Consider the following 21,857-nt stretch of genomic DNA (forward strand, 5'->3'; position numbering starts at 1 on the left):
GCAACACCATTCCTGGATATATACCCAAAATAACTGAAAACAGGGACTCAGATACTATATGCCCGTGCCCACTGCAGCATTATTCACAATAGCTAAAAGTGGAAACATTGCAAGTGTCCACCAACAGATGACCGGATAAACCAAATGTGGTCTATATATATAACAGAATATTATTCAGCCATAAGAAGGAAGGAAATTCTGACCCATCCTACACCGTGGATGAATCTTAAGGATATTATGTTAAGTGAAATAAGTCAGCCACAAAAGAACAAATATTGTTTGATTCCACTTAGCTGAAATATCTAGACCAGGCAAATTCCTAGAGACCGAAAGTAAATTAGAGGTTACCAGAGGTTGCAGGGAGGGGAAATGGGAAGTTACTGCTTAATTATCACAGTTTCTGTTTGGGCTCATGAAAAAGTTTTGGAAATAGAGATCATGATGGTTCACAACATGGGAAGGTAATTGTTAACACTGAACAGTACACTTAAAAATGGTGAAAATGGTAAATTATATGTTTCATATATTTTTCCACAATAAAAAAAATTCAAATAAGATGTAATCTAATTTAAAGAAAAACATGCTGTTTAACCTCTTGTCTACCAGAGGCTTCCCAGAAACAAACATTCTTCCAACCTGACCCCATCCTCCCAAAGCAAATAGTACCAAGTGCATACTGAGTGCAAAGGTCCTCTGTTGGGCACCACCCAAAACAGAAAGATATGTGGACGTACGTCCTGTGTTTCAAAAGGGCTTATCACATAGCCTAGCCTAGCAGAGGTACCTGTCACTGTTGTGTAAAGCAAAAAAGATGCTGAGTAGGCATCCCAACCATGTGCAAGTGGGAGTGCAGAGGCAGGAGCAAACCAATTTTCACTGGCACATCCAGGATGGCTTGATGGAAGGAGCCGGTTATCAGCTCCTCTCTGCGAGGCAGAGAAGGGCATCCAGGCTCAGGGGGCAGATGAGTTAGGCTGACTAACCTGCCTTACTGGGGGTGCACCTCTGAGCACAGGGCAGTGGTGTCCAGTCCTTGGAGTGTGGGCCTGGGAGGACCAGGCCGAAGGTGATTCTGTAAAGGCAGTTGAAGCCAGATGGTGTCAATTTTCAACTGTAAAATTCATTTGGACTTTTAAATACTGGCTGTGAGGAAATAGCTTAGGTATTCTTTCTGTTCTTCCCACTATCCTGTTTACTGTCTAGAAATGTGAGCTTCGTACCCTTATTTGACAGAGAACTTTAACCGTGTATATATTTTTTTTAAAAATGGGGTTTTTCCAACTCAAACTGTGTTTGCCATCTAGCGATTAATCCATGCCATTACAACACCCTGGTTCAGATTCCTCATTTCTCAGCACTGCGGTTAAAGCTCATAGGCCTCCAGACTCCGTTCTGTTGGCCACGGCTTCTGTCTCAAACTGCACTTTCCCTGTGCCCTGATATGTACGGTATGTTGGCATCAGAGACCTCAGTAATGATATCTGACCCCGCTGAGAGTAGTAATAATATTCACCTGAAAGAAAAATGTAGCTGTTTAGAAGACAATGCACCTTAGAAATTAAGTATTATGAAAAGTTTAAGTAGGTTCCGATTTGAAAATTAACCTGTAGCAGCATCTTCGTGTGAATGCAGACTTCTCACATAAACTGGCGAGATTCTGACCATAAGGGATACCACAGTCATCTCCAGACTTTCTCTTCTTCCTGTGTGTTTTCTAGAGAGAAGGATATTAACAGTCTAGCCTCCAAAGAGGCGACACCTATTTGAACATAATTCTCCAAATTTCTGACTTTCTGAATGCAGATCAAAATTAGGAGCCACATTTTCTGCTTCTGTTTCTTTTCTTTCAAAAGCTGTTGTTAATCAGTTGGGACGGCAGACCAAGAAATATTGTGTTATGTCTACAGGAGATTTAAAACTCAACATCAGTTATTCAAAATTCTTGACAGGCCCAGGGTAACATTTTGCATCTGAAGCAGAGTTTCCAGAGATGAATCAGAGTTTCTAAACAATGCTGATTTCTGCATTGGAAAATATACTGGGTCCAATATCTTTTTTTGCCCCTGAGTTTTAGGCTGTGGGAGCTCATTTACTCAGTAATTACTAACTGAATGCCTACTATTTGCTGGACTCTGAGCTTGGTACTGTGGCTATAACTTGTTATACATAAAACGGTTAGGATAACGTCTTTTTCAAAACTTTATTATAACCCCTCCACCTCCCATGGGATCCAAGCAAGGCTTTTTTACAGTGAATTTTGTCCTAGGAAGGATTGTGCTATAGAGAGATAGTGGGAACAATTCCCACTTTACTGCCAAGTTCAGCTTATTTTTCAGGTTGTTATGAACGGTTACCCTGGATAACAGTTTCTGGCCTTTAATCCAACAGCATCCCCTTCCCTGCCAAAGCCTGGAACGTGATAGAATGTACTGTAGGAAGCCATTCACTCAGTCTCCAAAACCATGTGAACTGCTTGACTGTCATTTTTAACTGTTACTGTGTCTTTTTTTTTTTTTTTTTTTTTTTTCTGTGCAACTCCTTCCATCTAACTTTTGCAGGGAAAGCCAGAGATACCGGGTTTATGTTGTGATACCACTTCTGCCAGGTTTTGAAGGAGACATTTCAACCGGTGGAGGAAATGCTCTACAGGCAATAATGCACTTCAACTACAGGTGCCAAAGTTCTAAAATCCTCTGTTTACAGCTTTCAATCAGTTATGCATGTAAGCTGGCGAAAGCAATGGAAGTGTTTCTCCACATCTATTCAGTGGAGCATTGAACAGATGGACACTTTGCTTTATTTTACTTTTGAATCTTGGCCTGTTTACTAGTTGATAAAATTCAAATAGAGCCTAAAATCATAAATGGTAGGCCTAGGACACATGGCACGTATAAAAGAACTAAAATATTAGTGTCTCTTTTATACTCATTGCCTATCACATATATAGAGTGCTTGTCTCCATTTATGAGATGTATATATACACACAATATATATGAATATAAAAAAGACTAATATTTTTGTTCTTGAATATATATTAATATATTATAAATGGAGACAAAGACTTTATATAGATACAGTTATGAAGTCCTTTATACATAATTAATTTTTAAAGATAATTTTAAAATTATCTTTAAGCCACCAAATAGTTATTGAACTTTCCATATTCTTTGCAGTAAGTAGATGAAAGAAAAAAATTAAATGCTTAAAATGGTATGATTTGCACATATTGGTTTATGATTTTTCTAGGCAGCAGTCCTTCAACAAGGTTGGTAATAATAGTCTCTGCCAGTAAGTGAAGCGTGAAGGTTCTTTCCTGTCTCCTGGAATTTTAATTGTTTTCCCTACCATCACTTTGTTAAAATTTTAGGGAACGTGGTAAGTCCTGTTCTCAATATTCTAAAAAGCAGAGTTTCCATATTCACTCAAAAAGGCACATGAGACTTCAGACTTGGCCAGTGGAAGATTATGAGGGGGGTTGAGAGGTGCTAGCTGGTGGGCGGGTGTAGAGAGGTGCTGTAGAAAGTGATGGAAAGGCCCCCCCTGACGTTCTTTTTGGGTCACTTAGCTGAGAAGAGGTAAATGGACAGGCCTGGCATGAATCCACGTCCCAATTATAAGCTCTGTGACCTGAAGCACAAAAGAGTCCTACTCAGGATCACACTTAATAAGTCAAAGCAAGGACTAGCGCCTGGATATTTTCTTTTAATATCCCCTGTTCTTCAGAACCACCTGTAGTTTCCCACCTTTCTAAGCAAATTCTTTTGTGGGGGAGGGACAAATGAAGTCTTGCCCCAAACCCACAGTGTGTAAAGCAGATAAGGGTTCAGGGCCTTGGTCAAATTGGGGCTGGGGGCTTAGATGCCCTTTTGCTTGAGTTCCCCTCCCTAGAGGCACCTCCTCAAGATCTAAGGTCCTCCAGGCACAGTTTGAGCGCACCACTGTGGTGGAAATCTTTTTTTGTTAATCCTCTTGCTTCTTTCCGACTTTTTAAGCTTGTATCTTTCTGTCTGCCAGGGTTTCAAGTAAGGCGTTTTGTTTCATCTGGGGTAACTTTGCCTCATTACAGTATGAGAAAACTTTAACTGTGCTTTGGTCTATACACTTGGATTGAAGATTTGCCCGTTTCTAATATTATCTGATTTATAACATGGCAAACAGAGCTTTTCAAGTATTTAAGGCACTGACATAATGTTTAATTGGATTTTATGCACTTCATTTGCCATGCTAACATTATTTTTGGAATATTGTCGATTGTAGTTATTTTCTGTAACTATTTTCTTGGGTTTGAGCCAACTGAATGAAATAACATGCTTCGCTTTTGTTCAGCAACCAAAACTATAACCTTTTATTATGCAAAAACATCTCTATTTTCTGGCATCATCTTTAATAATATCAGCATTTCCCAGGCATAACTGTACTTTTAATTACTTTCACAGAGCAAGCAGATGGAACATAGAATTTTTTGTCTTGTCGGTCTTTATAATTCATCGACTATTATCAGAGTCTTGAGAAGCAAAATCATTAGTAGAGGCAGCTATTTGAGACTATATTTTTCACTTTTAAGGGGTTTTCTGACTTTATAGAGACAGCTCAGGTATAATAGTTTCCTTAATTCCAGAATTACTTTGCTAAGTTTGCCCTTTTCACCTCTGAAAGTAATATGATTCTGTAAGTATTCTTATCTATTGTGGCATTCTAAGTTTATCTTTGCAGTCGCCACATTTTCTAAGTGGGAAAGCTCATTCATAACCCATCTTTTAAAAATAGCATCGCTTTCTGAAATCTAAGATCAATTTTATAACTTTTCCATTTACGCACTTCAAAATAACTTGTCCCATCAATAACATTACAGAAGTGACATTCATATGTTTTTTTTGGCTTTTAAAAAATCTATGAAGCATCTTCTCATAAAAGCACTTGCTCTATTTTTACTTGGATTAGGACTCTACCCCACAGATATTGCAATTGAAACTATTGAAACCTCTATAATTATTTCTTTCCTTTACATATGTTCAGAACCATGTGCAGAGGAGAAAATTCCATCCTTGGACAATTAAAAGCAGAGAGTAAGTAACTGCTTTTCTTTTCCTCCATGGTTGTTTTTGGTGACATATCAGTGATTATTAATGTTTTCACAGTGTGGTTATAGGACTCTTCACAAAAGGTAGCCCACAAAATGCTTAACAGAAATAAATTACTTATTCTCATTAAATTGTCCAAACATTGTTCAAATGAAGACATCACAGCATGAGCTGCATAGGTGATAAAAATGAGAGTATGTTTAAAATTTTTTATAATTTATTTTTATTTATTTATAATAATTGTTTTGATAAGAAGTGGGATTTGTAAGGCACTTCAAAATGACCCCACGTGTATCTTCTCCTGCGATCCTTCACCACAGTCCTGGGAAGTAAGCAGGAAGGTGTCATCCCTGCTTTAAAGATGAGGACACAGTCAACATGTATATACGTGGCCTCCTACAGATGCAGAAGTCCCAGGGTTCTCACACACTGTCATATTTAGGGAGGAAAACTAATTATATAACCATTTTAACACCATAACACTTGACTAAATCTTCGAGGGTATTATACTGGAGGTAAGTAAATAAGAAAAAAACCGACAGTGATACCTTTAACTCCTGAAATTCTTCACATTTTCAAAGGCACTTTCTCAGATATCTTAATTGATCCTTCCACATAGTTCTTAGCTACAGTACATTGTAATTGTGGGTTTACTTACCTATATCTCTGTGAACTGGCTCTAAGTTTAGCACATAGTAGGTACTCAATAATCTTTTATACCCTGAACAGTAGGTACAGAAAATTCCACAAGAACTAAACTGAAGAAAGAACCCAATTTGTCTGACCTCCAGTTCATATCGGGTTAAGATTGTGAAAATTTGTAGGTTACATTAAAAAGACTAGATTTTTATCCAGAAAAAGACAAGATGTGGTGTTGGATGCCTCTGATCACTGATTGAACTCATCAAAGTGGTGTTTATATCAAAGCTCACTGACTGATGGCAGGTGAGAGAAAATGGTACCTTGGGAATGGATAGAAAGGTTATGTATGGATAAAACTGTGAAGGAGCATTTGAGGGGATGTGGGAGCAGAAGAGTAAGGGAAGGGTCAGATAATCCTAAGAGTTTTAACCCAACTCATCAGGAGGATGGAGCTGCCACAGGAAGGTCTGAAGAGTCAGGAGGAGCCACCGCAATCATATGATGCCATGTGGTGTGGCGTTCACATATGCTATACACCTCAATTGAGGTTTTTGAAAATTTTATTTTACACTGGGAGCCTCCTAATCGTGGTGCACTGGGTGATGTATCAGAATGTAGGGAGAAAAAATTAGTCCTTCCATGTATGTATATTTTTCCTTAAAAATAAAGAATTAGGACATTAGCAGAAATGGCATAGTAAGGATCCCCCCAAATCCATTCCTACATAAAAGCAACAAAAACACTAACAAAAATTGTCAAAAATCAACTTTTTCAGAACTCTGGAAATTAACCAAGGGCATGCAACAATCTGTTTATTCAAGAAAGGCAGCAGAATCTTGGTAAAAGCAGCAAGCTTTTTAATTTGCCGTATGCCCATCCCCTTCTCCTCATTCCACAGTAGTCTTGAAAACCAGCTCCCCATCACTGTGAAAGAAAACCAACAGCCTAGCAGCCACTGGAAGGAGCCAAATGGGTTTGAAGCTCCCATCCCCCAACAATTCTCAGAGAATTGTCCTAATTTGACCTGTCTGACAGTTTAAAAGACTTTAAAATGGCTAGTTTAACTATGTTCAGAAAACTAAAGGAAACAAAGCTAAAGAACTAAAGAGAAGTCTAAAAACAATCTCTCCCCAAATAGAGAGTATAAAAAAATAGAATTTTTTAAGTTAAAATTTTTATTAATTTTTTTACATAAAAAGAACCAAATACGAATTCTGGAGTTGAAAAGTATAATAACTGAAATGAAATGTACATTGGAAGGCTCAGTAGCAGATTGGAGTAGGCAGATGAATCAACAAACTTGAAGATAGGTCAATGAGATTATCCAATCAGAGGACCAGAAAGAAAAAAGAATGCAGAAAAATGAATAGGGCATTTAGAACAGCCAAAACAATCTTGAAAAAGAACAAATTGGAGGACTCATGCTCCCAATTTCAGAACTTACTATAAACCTACAGGAATAAAACCAGTGTGGTGCTGATATAAGGATAGACATATAGATCACAGGAATAGAACTGAGAATCCAGAAATAAACTCTTATGATTATGGTCACTTGAATTTCAACAAGGGTTCCAGGACAATTCAATGGAGAAAGAATAATCTTTTCAGCAAATGGTGATGGAACAACTGTATATTCACATGCAAAACAATGAAGAATGACCTCTACCTCACGCCACATACAAAAAATAAGTCAAAATGGATCAAGACCTAGAATGTAAAAAGTGAAACTATAAAACTCTTAGAAGAAAACATGGGCAAAAAGCATCATGACCTTGGATTAAGCACACGTTTCTTGGGTTTATAACAAAAATATAAAAATGGATAAATTGGATTTCATCAAACATAAAAGCTTTTGTGCTCCAATGGACACTATCAAGGAACTAGAAAAAAATGACAGAATGGGAGAAAATGTTTGCGAATCATATCTCTGATAAGGGATTCATATCCTGAATATACAAAAGAACATTTACAAGTCAACAATAAAAAAATAATCCAATTTAAAAATGGGCCAAGGATCTAAATAGACATTTCTCCAAAGAAGATACACAAATGGCCAATAAGCATATAAAAAGATGCTCAACATAATTAATCATTAGGGAAATTCAAATAAAAAGTCACAAGATACAACTTCATATCCACTAAGATGGTTATAATTTAAAACATAAAAAAGATAATGATGAGAATATGAAGATATTGGTACCCTCATATGTTGCTGCTGGTAATTCAAAATGGTGTGGGCTCTTTGGAAAGCAGTTTGGTAATTCCCTAAAAGTTAAACATAGAGTTACCATATGACTCAGCAATTCTCCATAGAATATACCCAGGAGAACTGAAAGCACGTGTTCACACAAAAACTTGCACATGAATGTTTCTAGCAGCATTATTCACTATAGCCAAAAGGTGTAAACAACTCAAGTATCCATTAATGGGTGAATGAAGAAACAAAATATGTATATCCATACAGTGGAATATTATTTAAATCTAAAAAGTAATGTACTGATCCATGTTACAACATGGATGAACCTTGAAAATATTATGCTATGTGAAAAGAAGCAAGACACAAAAGGCCACATATTGTATAATTCCATTTTTATTCAATGTTTTTAATAGGCAAATCCCTGGAGGCAGGACAGTAGATTAGTCATTGCCAGGGTCTGGGGAGTGACTTCTAATGGGTATGACATCTCTTTTCAGAATAATTAAAATATCTTAAAATTGGATAGTGGTGATGATTGTACAGCTTTGTGAATATACTTTAAAAAAACGAACACTGAATTGCATACTTTAAAGAGGTGAATTTTATGGCATACGGATTTTTAAATGATTTGGAAGTTTAGAAATAATGAATTAAGCTTTTAGGACTAAATAATTTTAAACTTATCTATCTATTGGTGTGTGGTATTCAATAATTTTTCACTAATGGTCTCCTCAATCTAAAATATCTTAGAAAGAACTTTGGACAGAAGACATGTACATCACCAATAATAAATAATTTCAGGGACTTAACCTTGTGGTCGTGGTAAAGAATCCACCTTCCAATGCAGGGGACACCCGTTCGATCCCTGGTCTGGGAACTAAGATCTCACATGCCGCAGGGCAACTAAGCCCGCACGCCACAACTGTTGAGCTCACGCGCCTCAAAGAGAGAGCCCACGTGCCGCAAACTACAGAGCCCAACGCCTTCTGGAACTCGCGTGCCACAACTAGAGAGAGAAAACCCACACGTCGCAACTAGAGAGAAGCCCAAGCACCGCAACAAAGAGACCGCGCCTTAATGAAAAGATCCTGCATGCCTCAACGAAGATTCCATGTGCCACAACTAAGAGCCAACACAGCCAAAAAATTAAGGAAAATAAATAAATTTAAAAAATAATAATAATAAATACTTTCAAAAGGTGTATCTAATTTTATCCAGGACACAGATTTACCAGAGTATTACCCTATCTATTTTCTAACAGTTTAAAATTAAACTGATAGTGAATGAGTAGGGTTCTAAAAGATATACTGATTACAAACAAAATCAGGAAAGCCATTCGGTAATAACAGTGGCTAGTAAAAATGCAAAGGTGAGGTTATAGGAGAATAAAAAGTCAGAACAAGCCTATTACTTAGTTTCTCAACCATAAAAATGTCCTGAACTTATTATAAAGCATTTTCTTTTGCTCTGAACCCTTTTCCTGCCTCTGCCTATTCTGGGGAAAAATTGGATTTAACATAAGTAATTTCAATGTTAAGCCCTCTTATGAAAAGAGTTCCAAGTACCCTGGGAACAAGTCAAAATCACACATCTCAGTGGGGAAAATGTTCATTGAACATGGAAGAACAGATTAATTACATAATGCCCCTTTTTGAGGTACAGTGTTGTTGGTTTTGTTTTTGTAAATGTATAGTGGGTTTTAAATACATGAACTAACTAATCTCTAATTGGATAGAGAGCTGTAGTTTTGTACTGTTTCAATTCTTTAGAAATAACAAAATTGCTGCTACGAATATGTTAAAATTCCTGAAAAGAAAACCAGCTGCGATTAGTGTATAATTTTCTGATACACTAATCTTCAGGGATCTAGTGTTTAATTTAAAGCATTTCTTTATTATTTTTATAATTGTTGTGAATTATGGCATTTTAGCAGCCAATTTAGTATAATTTAACACAAGGTCTAGAGGTATTCAATCAGGATTAGAAACGTACATATAGGAAGTGCTTGTTTAAGCAGCAAAAGCCTGTAACAACTCTTCAAGTCCTTTCAAAAAGTGTCCTTATAAACGTAGAGTCTATTGTATCAAATTTCTCATCTTTCGAGCTATCGATATATATGCACCAACGTTCACAACAGATATGTCTTAGGGGCCTATATAAACCTCCAGATTCTCACATACCTCCATAACATGTAAGTTGGAACCCCTCATGATTCTTTTCTATCTATTGCTTCTTATTAATACCTGTCATGCTCCTGGCTTTCTTATATTTTCTTCAGAAGGCACTGTTTCAGTATATCTTCACACCACAAGTTAACATCACCAACTTTGTATCTGTTACTCGTTGAGCCAGTTTCCTTCACAGAATAAAGTACAGTCAGACCTCTGTATCTGCAGTTTCCCCATCCACACATTCAACCAACCACAGATCGAAAATATTTGAAAAGGAAAAAACAAAAAAACAAAAAACCAGAAAGTTCCAAAAGGCAAAACTTGAATTTTCCATGTGCAGGCAACTATTTGCATAGCATTTACATGGTATTAGGTATTATAAGTAATCGAGAGATGATTTAAAGTGTACTGGAGGATGTGTGTAGATCATACGCAAATGCTCTACCATTTTATATAAGGGACTTGAGTAGGGCAGATTTTGTTATCCTTGGGGGTCCTGGAACCAATACCCTGTGGGTACTGAGGGACAACTGTACTGGCCAAAGTAATTTCTCGATTTGCTTTGTCATCTTCTCACTAGAGTGTGTGGTGGATCCATTCACCTCATTTGACAGGCCACACTTTAATTCATCAAAATGTCTGCTTTCTGGCTTGGAACCTTTGTTTTTCTTTTGTCCCTGTGACTGGTACTCACCCTTAGCTTTCTTCTTAAAGGCATTTTTCATAAAGAAATAAAGATTTTTTACCACTTCACAAGAGCTATTTTGGGGACTTCCCTGGTGCTGCAGTGGACAGAAATCCGCCTGCCAATGCAGGGGACGCGGGTTTGATCCCTGGTCCGGGAAGATCCCACATGCTGTGGAGCAACTAAACCCGTGCCCCACAACTACTGAGCCTGTGCTCTAGAGCCCGCATGCCACAACTACTGAGCCCACATGCCACAACTACTGACGCCCACATGCCTAGAGCCCATGCTCCACAACAAGAGAAGCCACCTCAATGAGAAGCCCGTGCACAGCAATGAAGAGTAGTCCCCGCTCGCCACAACTGGAAAAAGCCCACACACACAGCAACAAAGACCCAACACAGCCAAAAATAAATAAAATTAAATCTAAAACAAAACAAAACAAAACAAAAAATCCTTTAAAAAAAAGAGTTATTTTGTAGCAAGGATGAATGGGAGTAGGTATGGACTGTGGGCTGTGAGGCTCGCCCACTAGTTGGAGTGTTGCTGAGACTCTCCAGACCTGCTGTGGAATGGCACAAATCTGTGCCTTAGGAAATTACAAGTTATTATGTGTTAAGCTTTCAGGCTGCTCACAGCCAGTCAGTATCGTTAATCCTTAAAAAATATTTTTAAATAATTTCAAACGTACGGAAGAATTTCCAGAACTACCATATACCCTTCATCCTGATTTCCCAAATGTTAATAATTTGCCTTCTTTGCTTTATCATTCTCTCCAGATAGATAGATAGATAGACAGATAGACAGACAGACAGGTGGATGGGTTTTTTCCCTCTGAACCATTTGACAATAAGTTGCAGCCATGATGCTCATTTACTCCTAAATATATGTGTGTTTCTGAAAAAGCAGGACATTTTTAAAGCAGCTATAGTTCAATATAGAAATTAATGAAATTAACATTGACATAATACTATTATCTTGTTTGCAGACCTTACTGAAATTTTGCCAATTGTCTTACTAATTAAGGTCCTTTATAGCAAAAGGGGGGGAAATGTTTTTGTGTGTGTGTGTGTGTGTGTGTGTGTGTGTGGCCCAGGCTTCAATCAACAACATGTGTTGTATGTATCTTTATTTTCCTTTAATCTGAAATAATCCCTCAATCTTTTTATTTTTGGAGAATGGGGGGACTTTCATGATCTTGGTATGTTTGAAGAGTACAGTTATTTTTTGTAGAATAGCCCTCAGTTTCGGTATATCCATTGTTTCCCCGTGATTAGATTCAGGTTATGCGTTTTCAGCAGGAATATCACAGAAGTGATGTGCCCTTCATATACCATGTCAGGAGGAACATTGTGTTGATTTGCTCCATTACTGGTTATATTAACTTTGATCACTTAGGGAAGGTGGGATCTGCCAGGTTTCTCCACTAAAAAATTACCATTTTTCCCTTTGTAATTAAATATTTCGTGGGAAAACACTTTGAGTCTATATAGTAAATATCCTGCTTCTTATCAAACATTCACCCACTGGTTTTAGCATATATTAATGATTCTTCCTGGATCAATTATTACACTATGATTCAGTTATTATTACTGTATTTCCAAATGTTGATTTTTTAGTTCCATTGCTTCTTCTATATTTATTACTTTCTTCTAAATTTCTTAGTTGTAATTCTACTATAAGAAAGTTTTCCCTTCTTCCCCACTATGCATTTATTCATGTGTAGACCTATGGATTCTTGTGTTATTCAGTGGGTAATAATTTTGATGATCAGCTTGCACAGGTTTGGCCAGTGAGGGCCTTTTTAAGCTTGCTTCTATGTGCTTTGGACATGTCCCCATCAGCCTTTTTTTCTTACTGGCACAAGAGTTCCAGACCCATCTTGTATATTCCCAGAACTAGCCCTGCAATCAACCATTTCTCCAAGAAACCTAGGTTCTTTTAGTGGAAATTGGCATTTAGAAACCAAATTCTGGGTGCTAGATATGATCATTACTACTGGGATATTACTGCTTTAGGCCTTTTGTATACACATTATCTATTATATGTCTATCTATCTGTCTATTTATCTATCTACCTATCCATCTATCTATCTATTATCTATCTGTCTCCATACTGATACTTATAATTCCAGTCCCATGCCACAGGATTCCTTCTATTATCTCTAATATATATACTTCCTCAATCTTAGAATACACGAAAATCTGTAGCCCATACTACTATGAAAAATAAATCTCACTAGAATTCAATATTTGTTTACAGTTCTTTTTGTCTTTAGCCTAAGAGTATATGCTCAAAAACCAGTGTTGAAAATTTACTTGGATTATGTTATTAATTTGAAATACAGTTAGGTTCATTGCTTTAATTTGTATTTCATTTTAGGCTTTTTTTTTTTCTGTCTTTCTTGATTAAATGTGTGTAACAGACTTCCAGTAGTCAGAACTATACAAAAGGCATGCTTAGACAAGTGCCACTCCGCTATACTTCCTTTCAGTTTCTTCCCCACCCATCTTTTCCACCCTATTCCACTCATCCCCTATTGGTAACCAATTTTGTTAGTTTCTAAGTTATTCTTGCTGTGTTTCTTTTTGTACAAATGAGCAGATACATGTTTATTTTCCTATTTCTCCCAATCTCTTTCATAAGAATAGCATACCACATATTTTCTTGTGCATTTGTTTTTTCATTTAACACTACATCCTGGAAATCACTCCGTATCAGTTCATAGAGATCTTCATTCCTTTTTAGCTCTGCATAGTCTCCCATGTATAGATTTGCCATAGTTGATTCAATCATTCTCCTCTGTATGAACATTTAGGTTGTTTTCAATATTTTTCAATTACAATTATGCAATTGATAACTTTGTGCATATATGTTGTTATTTGTTGGAAGTGTATATTTAGGATAAGTTTCTAGAGTGGGAATGCTAGGTCAGTAGGTAAACACATAGGTGGTTTTGTTAGATATTGCCAAATTCCCCTCCAAGTTTGTACCAATTTGCATTCTCACCACCAATGTAAGAGAGAGCTTGCTTCAACCCAGTCTCACCAATAGAATGTGTTATCTTACTTTTTTTTTTTTTGGCCAATCTCATAGGTTAAAAAATGGTTTCTCACTGTGGTTTTAATTTGCATTTCTGTTATTATGAGTGAGAACGTATGTCTTTTCAAATGTATCTTTTCGTGTGTGTGAATTGTCTGTTCATGTCTTTTGCCTATTTTTCTGTCAAGACTTTGATCTTTTTCTACCTTCAGTTATTGAGTTCTTTATATGTTCAGACTCAGTTCTTTGTCTGTAATATACACTGCAAATACGTTCTTCCTCTTTGTCATTTGTCTTCTGTTTTTGCTTATTGTGTTTTGTGTCATGCAAATATGTTTTTTTAAATTTAGCCAACATTATCGATCTTTTCTTTTATTGGCTCTAGATACTTACAAGCCTTCCCTGCACTCAGGTTAACAGGAATTCACCCTCTTTTCTTCTAACACTTGTATGGTTTCATATGCTTACATTTTCATCTCTGATTTATTTGGAGTTCTTATGATTGCTGGGAGAAATGTATATAATTTTTATCTTTTTCAAATAGCTATGCAATTGTACTAGCACCTTTCATTTAAAAATTCTGTTCCTTTATGTAAAAAGCCCTTTTCCTAGAGATGCAGCCTTTATCATATGCAAAATTTCCATACTTACTTGGGTCTGTTTCTGGACTTCCTATTCCATTCACTGGTTTGGCTGTCTATTTATGTACCAGTTCTACACTGTTTTAATTATACAGACTTTATAGTATGTGTTAATATAAAATATGGGAAGGGTTATTTGTAAATGGAGGAACCTCTGTATATTACCTATGAACAAACTTCTTTCCAATATACTTAAATTTAATAGATACACTAACATCAGCAGTAAAATAGAAAACATCAGTAATACATGGAAACTTCAGTAAATGAAACATGAACTACCATTGGTTCTATTAGTATGCTTCAGATTCTCTTTTAAAAATTTATGTTCTCTTTCTATAAGAATCTGAGATGGTTTGGTTCCACTCCATTTATTCTTAGTATCAGACTTTGCTTATCCAGGGTGATTGCTATGTGGGAGAGGGACCATAAAATCTCATGACTAACACTCATGCCAGGGTAATGAATATGGGTTGGTTTGATATGGAATGCATTTCTTCTTATCACATAAATGACCCTCACATGATGAGAGGACAACATTTTAAAGTACAAACCTAGTACTGCTTGCTCTGAAGAAAATTCTCCAAAGTCAAATGTACTTAGGATTCTTTCCTAATTTTAATGATTTAGAAGGAGGAGTGTTATTTAATTGCCAACACTCTTACTTACCCAAAGTCTGCAAAATTTATCTGCTGCTTTGCGCTGGATACGCTGCAAAGTACGTGTATATCAGGTAGTTTGGGCTCACATCTTGCATCTGATTTAAACAGCGGCAGGTGTCAACCAAAACAGATGCAAATGTCACACTGAAATCTTGGGTTGTCTACTGCAGCTATACTTTATCATTCTTCAGTAGTTGCTCACCAAATCATTAAAATAAAATGTTCATATTTGAATTTATCTTTGGATTACCTCGGCATAAGGAATTCTTAGAAATCACTTCAGTATGATATTTTAAAATTGTATCTCCATTCATATTAACAATATAAAACTCTTCAGAAAGCAAAAATAGATCCTAGATGTATTCTGAAATTATACACACACACACATACACACATATATTTTACAGTCTATTCTTAACCTGTTTATGTGGTATATTTGTTTTGAAAGACAGTAAAATTTAAGGTGCCATTATTGAGCTTGGTCATATTAATTTTAGTGATTTCTTATTGAATTTACAGTCGGCAATCAGTGGATAAATTACATATCCTTCTGTGGTCTTAGAACACACGCAGAGCTTGAAGGAAACCTAGTCACTGAGCTTGTCTATGTCCACAGCAAGTTGCTAATTGCTGATGACAACACTGTTATTATTGGTAAGTACTTGGTCTCTAATTGTATTCCTTGTTAGTTGACTTACCTCATGCAACAATCTTTCTTTTTATTCCTCTAAAGCTTCCTTTGCAGTTGAAAGGGACAGTCACACAGTTATCTAAAACATTTCTGAAGCAATCTTTTTTGCTTATGTCCTGTCTAATCCCTGCCTTTATCTATGAAGTAACAGAGGCACAGAACAATCAAATGGCCATCGTGTAAATTACAGTCTCCAGAGACAGCAATTTAACCCAGCAGTGCAATAAAAAGCCTGCTCTCATTAATTCTTTATTATTCCCTTGTTTTTATTTTGAATCCAAGTACCTAGATTTCTGGGCTTGGAAGGAGGAGATGTGGGGAGGGAAATGTGTCACAAATGAGTACCTCGTGGTAATTTGTACATGTGCGCATCACACCCACCTAACCATTTCCACAGATCTGAAGTTTTGCAAGAGTTAGGATCGGAAGGATATTAAAATATTGCTGCCTCTGTGCTTACCATTTTTTCCCTTGAGTCAATGTTTTGGATGTTATTAATCAGGGTGCAGAGCAGACCAGCTTTGTTGGGGGCGGGGGTGAGGTGGAAATTGTGTAGTAACGATACGATGTAGTCCTAGACTAAGGTCTGCAGTCTGTTCCTGCAGTCCTTGCCCCACTGACAGATTCAGGAGAGTTACTGGTTGTACATTCAACCCAGATTAGATCTTGACCAGAGGGGTGGGTTTGCAGCTTCATTCTTATATACACCTGAAAAGCTTCATTTTCCCATCATTGAATTGGTTTGCCTTCTAATATCATGTTACGCAAACACTGAAAGGCCAGGAGGAGAAATAGAGTATTAATAACCAGCCAGATAAATGAATTGACAAGGATGGAGGGATGTTACTTAGAGATATGCTGTGTCCCACTATTGGAAATTTCACTCATCCATTTTAAATAAAATGTAGTTTCTCAGCTTTAATAAGATACTTAACTATTCTTTAAGAAATTAAGTGTCATGGGGTGTTTTGAAAAATTTTGAGAGTAAATATGCCTTTTCCATGTCTATCCTCCACTGAGAAAAGAAAAAAAAAATCTCATACCTAGGAGTAATGAGACTGTCTTGTCTGGAAGATGATTTGAAAAGAAAAAGTAGTTCAGAAGCCAGAAAATGTATAGACCACAGTGTGGTGATACATATATATATATGTGTGTACACATGCACACATTCTTTTAATACTTACTGGGCATTTAAGAAAAATATCTTGTGTCTTCAAGTTCTTGCTCAGTAGGGATCAAAGCTCTTTAAGGATTTATTTCCTCCCTTACTTCCCCCAGTATACAAGTTTTCTCTTATTTCCCACAAGCTGTTCTGGTCTTGCTCTTCAGAAGCCAATCTCAGAATATTTTTATAGTACATTTGGCAATGACAATAAGGAAAGGAAAAATATGATTTTGCTGAAATGAAAAAAACAAACAAAGCCAGATAAAATTCAGTTGATCTCTTCAGCAAGATTTCAGAACTCTTGAAGTAAAAATTAACAGATGTAAATATTTTCCTTTTAAAGGTCATTTTGACCTTCAACCTGCTTTACTTTACATCAAGTATAAATGCAAAGTAGTTTTCAGTATCTGAGCTAACAGTTAAACAGATCTGTAGAGTTTTTTAGTTGACTTATTTTCTTGAAAGGTCTCTGACCCCTCAAAGGCTACAGTTTATTTAGGCCAGCAATAATTGATCCATTTTGCACATCGTTCTTACCGACTATCTTGAAACTGAAGATGTGGCCTTGGGAGTATGACGAGGTCTCACTTGCTAGTCTTTAGAGGCTGCACTTCTTTTTCTCCTTCCCCAAGGGCAGAACACATTTCCCCCCGTGGAAAATCCACAGGTACTTTTGTTCTTTTTATCTCAGTGGAAACTCTATGAGAAGCAGGCTTGTTATTGCTGCTGTCAGATATCTGGCCTGTTTTCATAACACAGACAGAGAACAATGTTTAAAATTCTCAAAGAGGAACTTGAGAAGTTAGGTTGACAATATTTTACAGGTGTTAAGCAAGTAGTTGAGAGCTTAAAAGGAATTAAAGTAACCTGTGATTAAATTTTCTAACATGGCAGACTTAGGCCAGAATTATTGAATAATTGACATAAGAAAAATGACTAATGGTTTTTCCTCATTTTTTTCCTCACAAGGAAATACTTGGTTTCTCACCTTGAGATCTCTTGTGTGTGTACCTTTAATTATCTCTTACCCCCGGTGGCCCTGTTGGTCCTGAAATCTGTGACCAAGTACAGTTTTCTAATTCATCTTACTGGCACTTAACAGAACTAACATTTATTTGCTTTCCTAAACAAAACAAGACTATCCTTAAATAGAATTTGAGTCTATCCTGTTGACTAAATGAAACGATTTTTTTTAGTATTCACTAATCCATTGCACAACACAACAGGGAGATACAAAACATGATCACACAGTGCCACTGCCCTACACAGCTCATGGGCTACAGGGGAAGCAGATGTTCTTTCCACTAAACACCGGAAACATCGGGATGGATATTGATGAACTGGCGCGAGAAGGTCTAGAGACGGTCAGCGAAGGTGGGTATGTGGGAACCTATGGAGAGAGAATGGATATCAGTGCTTAAGGGGCAGGCTTGAGAGCAGCTGTTGAGAGTCTGTAGTTGAAAGGCCACCCCAGTAAAGAGCGAGTCCCGTGGGTCTCAACCCTGGCTGCCTTAGGATTGCCTGGTGGCTTTTTTTTTGGTGGACTATCCTTTTTTAATTAAGGTATTATATATAGTAAATTGCACAGACCTTAAGTGTATAGCTTAATGAATATTCACATGTTTACATTCATGTAACCACCACCCAGAACAAGATACAGACTATTTCCATCACTCTGACAGGTGTCCTCCTGTCTCCACTCAGTCAATCAGCCCCTAAAATGTTTTCACTGTCACCACAGAACAATTTTTTTTTAAATTTTATTTATTTATTTTTGCTGTGTTGGGTCTTCGTTTCTGTGCGAGGGCCTTCTCTAGTTGCGGCGAGCGGGGGCCACTCTTCATCGCGGTGCGCGGGCCTCTCACCGTCGCGGCCTCTCTTGTTGCGGAGCACAGGCTCCAGACGCGCAGGCTCAGTAGTTGTGGCTCATGGGCCCAGTTGCTCCGCGGCATGTGGGATCTTCCCAGACCAGGGCTCGAACCCGTGTCCCCTGCATTGGCAGGCAGACTCTCAACCACTGCGCCACCAGGGAAGCCCCCACAGAACAATTTTGAACACAGATGAGTTTCAGTTCAGATAAATGAAACTATCATTTAAGGGGAAGATTATTCATGTCTGCAATTTACTTTCAAATAGATTCCCCCACCCCCGAAGATGGATTAATTGATAGATAAAGGGATGGAGTGGTATTAGGGGAAAATATTAATGCCTGGTTCCTACTTCCAGAAATTCTGACTCATTGGTCTGGTTTGAGACCCAGGCATCAAGCTTTTCTTGCTTTTTGTCTTTGCTTTGGCACCAATATCTTGTGAAAGCGTCCTGGGTGCTGCTGCCGTGTAGTCAAGCTGAGAGCCCCCGAACTGGAGGCACAGGGAACACAAGTGGGTAGAAAGTACTGAGTAGCCCACTGAGGCTCAATTGAAGAGTCAGTTTTCCTTTAAAACAAATAAGCTAAAACAGGGTAGAGTTTGTGTGTTAGTTGTCTATTACTGCTGTAACAAATGACCACAAACTTACTGGCTTAAATCAGCACAAATTTATTATCTAACCATTCTATAGGTTAGAAGTTCAACATGGGTCTCACTGGGCTAAAATCAGGGTACCAGCAGGGCTGTGTTCCCTTCTGGAGGCTCTCAAGGTGAATCCATTTCCTTGCCTTTTCCAGCTTCTCCAGGCTGCCCACATTCCTTGGTTCATGGCTCCCTTCTTCCATCTTTGAAGGCAGCAATGTTAGATCTCTCTGAAAGTTCTCAAAGTGTCAACCCATTCTTCTGTAACCACATCTCTCTCTGAATCCCGTTTACTTTTAAAGACTCTTGTGATTATACTGGGCCCACCTGAATAATCCAGGATAATCTCCTTATTTTTAAGGTCAGCTGATTAGCACCCTTAATTCCACCTCCACCTGCAGCCTTAATTCCGCTTTGCCATGTAATATAACATATTCACAGGCTTTGGGAATTAGGCCATAGTCATCTTTGGGAGCCATTATTCTGCCTACCACAGAAGAATTCACAATGTCTGAAACAGGACATTTGAAAAAAGCAAAACCACAGAGGAAATGACAGATAAATCCAACTGCATTAAAATTCAGAACTTTATTCATTAAAAGTTGCTGTAAATAGAATAAAAAGATAAACCACAAACTGAAAAAAAGGTATTTGCAATACAGTTAATATTCAAAACATATAAAGAACTCCTTAAATCAATAAGGAAAGACAGTATCCGAAGAAAGATGGGCAAAGGAATTGTATAGGAACGTCCCCAAAGAGGACATACCTGAGGCCCATAAGTATATGAAACATGTTCATCCTCATTAATATAATAATGAGACAAAGAACAGGTTTTCAAAATACCAATTGGCAAAAATTAAAAATTGGACAATCCAAGTATTGACAACACTGAGGAACCCTGGGGATTCCACTCTTGCATACAGAGCCCAGGTAAACTCCCACATGTGTACGCCAGGAAACGTACATAGCTATGCAGAACATAATTGTGTATTACAGCAAAACTCTGGAAACGACCCAAATATCCATCAACAGTAGAATGGAAAAATAAGTTTGGGAGTGCTCATTCCAGGAAAATAATGCATTACAATTATGCACAGATAAATCCCAAAGACATGATTTTGAATGAAAGAAGCAAATCTCCAAAGATTATCTTCTATATGATTCCACTTATACAAATTAAAAATAAGCCAAAAGTAAACCTTTTTTGTTTAGGAAAACATCATCAGAGCATGATGAACACAAAATTCTATACAAATTCTCTCTTAGGAAGGGAAGGTCTTTCATGGGAAGACAGCTGGGGGCTTCTGGGATGTGGTAATGTTCTGTTTTTCAGCTTGGATGATAAATTCAGTGATTTTCTAGAATTATTACCTAAGTTGGACTTATAAGTTTTCATATACTGTTTTCTATTTTGCTATATTACATACTGTTTAAAAAGTTCCTAATAGCAGACTTAGAAAAGGTCATTTTCCAAAAATTATCAAGGCAATGTCCTAATAAACCAAGGGGTTGCAGTTACCATAAAAAGTAGTACATGAATACAGAGCATATTTCTTGTAAACAGTTAAAACTCTAAGGACTCATAGAGAGTAAAAGGTCAAAATTCCACTTACTGTCTCCCTCTCTCTGCCAGAAGGTACTCACCACTCTTACCCTTCAGTGTGCATCTTTCTAGAGGTCACTTGCCCTCTCTTCTTCCTAGTATGTTCTATAGAAATGGGGTAATACTATGCCTGCTGTTCTGAATTTGATTTTCAGAATATGGGAATGTTTAACAACAAGAAGGGAGGTAACATTTACATCCATCGATATCTCATTTTCGGTATCTCATTTATTCATCTGAAATTTTCTCTTCCCTTTCTTCACATTCCTATTAAGTAGTAGCCAACTCACTTACCCAGCGTGGTTGAGAGTCAGTGCTCTGGGAAACTCCAGATGGGCCCTGGAAGTACAAGAACCACACCCTCTAAGAATTCCAGCTCAGAACGCCAGGAATGCATTCCTCCCCTGGCGATGGGAGGGAATCTGAGAGGACTGGTGTGAAAGTGTGTGTGTGTGTGTGTGTGTGTGTGTGTGTGTGTGTGGCTTTCCAGGGGGCTCACATCCCCAGTCTCCCTGACGGTGAAGAGCAGCTATGTCCTGCCAATTCGGCAGCCCCGGCCCGAGAGTGGCCTCTGCTGGGGCCCTGTGGTAGTGATGTCCCAAAGCAGCACTGTGGAGTCCTTATTCCTTGGCCCTGACAGTTGATTCACCCAGAGAGGAGGCTTCTTTGATACAAACGCTACATGCCAGCAAGTCTTCCCTTCCTATGGCAGTGTTCTCTAGTGCAGATATTCTCGAGGTAACAAGTATCTGATAATAATGCCAGTA

At 37.6% G+C, this 21,857-nt stretch overlaps 1 protein-coding gene across 7 annotated transcripts in view; it reads left to right on the plus strand.

The window, feature by feature from the left end:
* The window catches only part of PLD1 (phospholipase D1), a 225,372-nt gene that overhangs the window by 184,831 nt on the left and 18,684 nt on the right, over positions 1-21,857 (plus strand). For all 7 annotated transcript variants that reach the window (XM_082393917.1, XM_082393915.1, XM_082393916.1 and 4 more), the window contains 3 exons: positions 2,559-2,672; positions 5,017-5,066; positions 15,638-15,772. In XM_082393917.1, coding sequence (XP_082250043.1) covers positions 2,559-2,672; positions 5,017-5,066; positions 15,638-15,772 — 299 coding nt within the window. The remainder of the gene's footprint in view (positions 1-2,558; positions 2,673-5,016; positions 5,067-15,637; positions 15,773-21,857) is intronic.

Source organism: Balaenoptera borealis (assembly GCF_965194805.1).
Source record: "Balaenoptera borealis genome assembly, chromosome: 5".
NCBI classification, from domain to species: domain Eukaryota; kingdom Metazoa; phylum Chordata; class Mammalia; order Artiodactyla; family Balaenopteridae; genus Balaenoptera; species Balaenoptera borealis.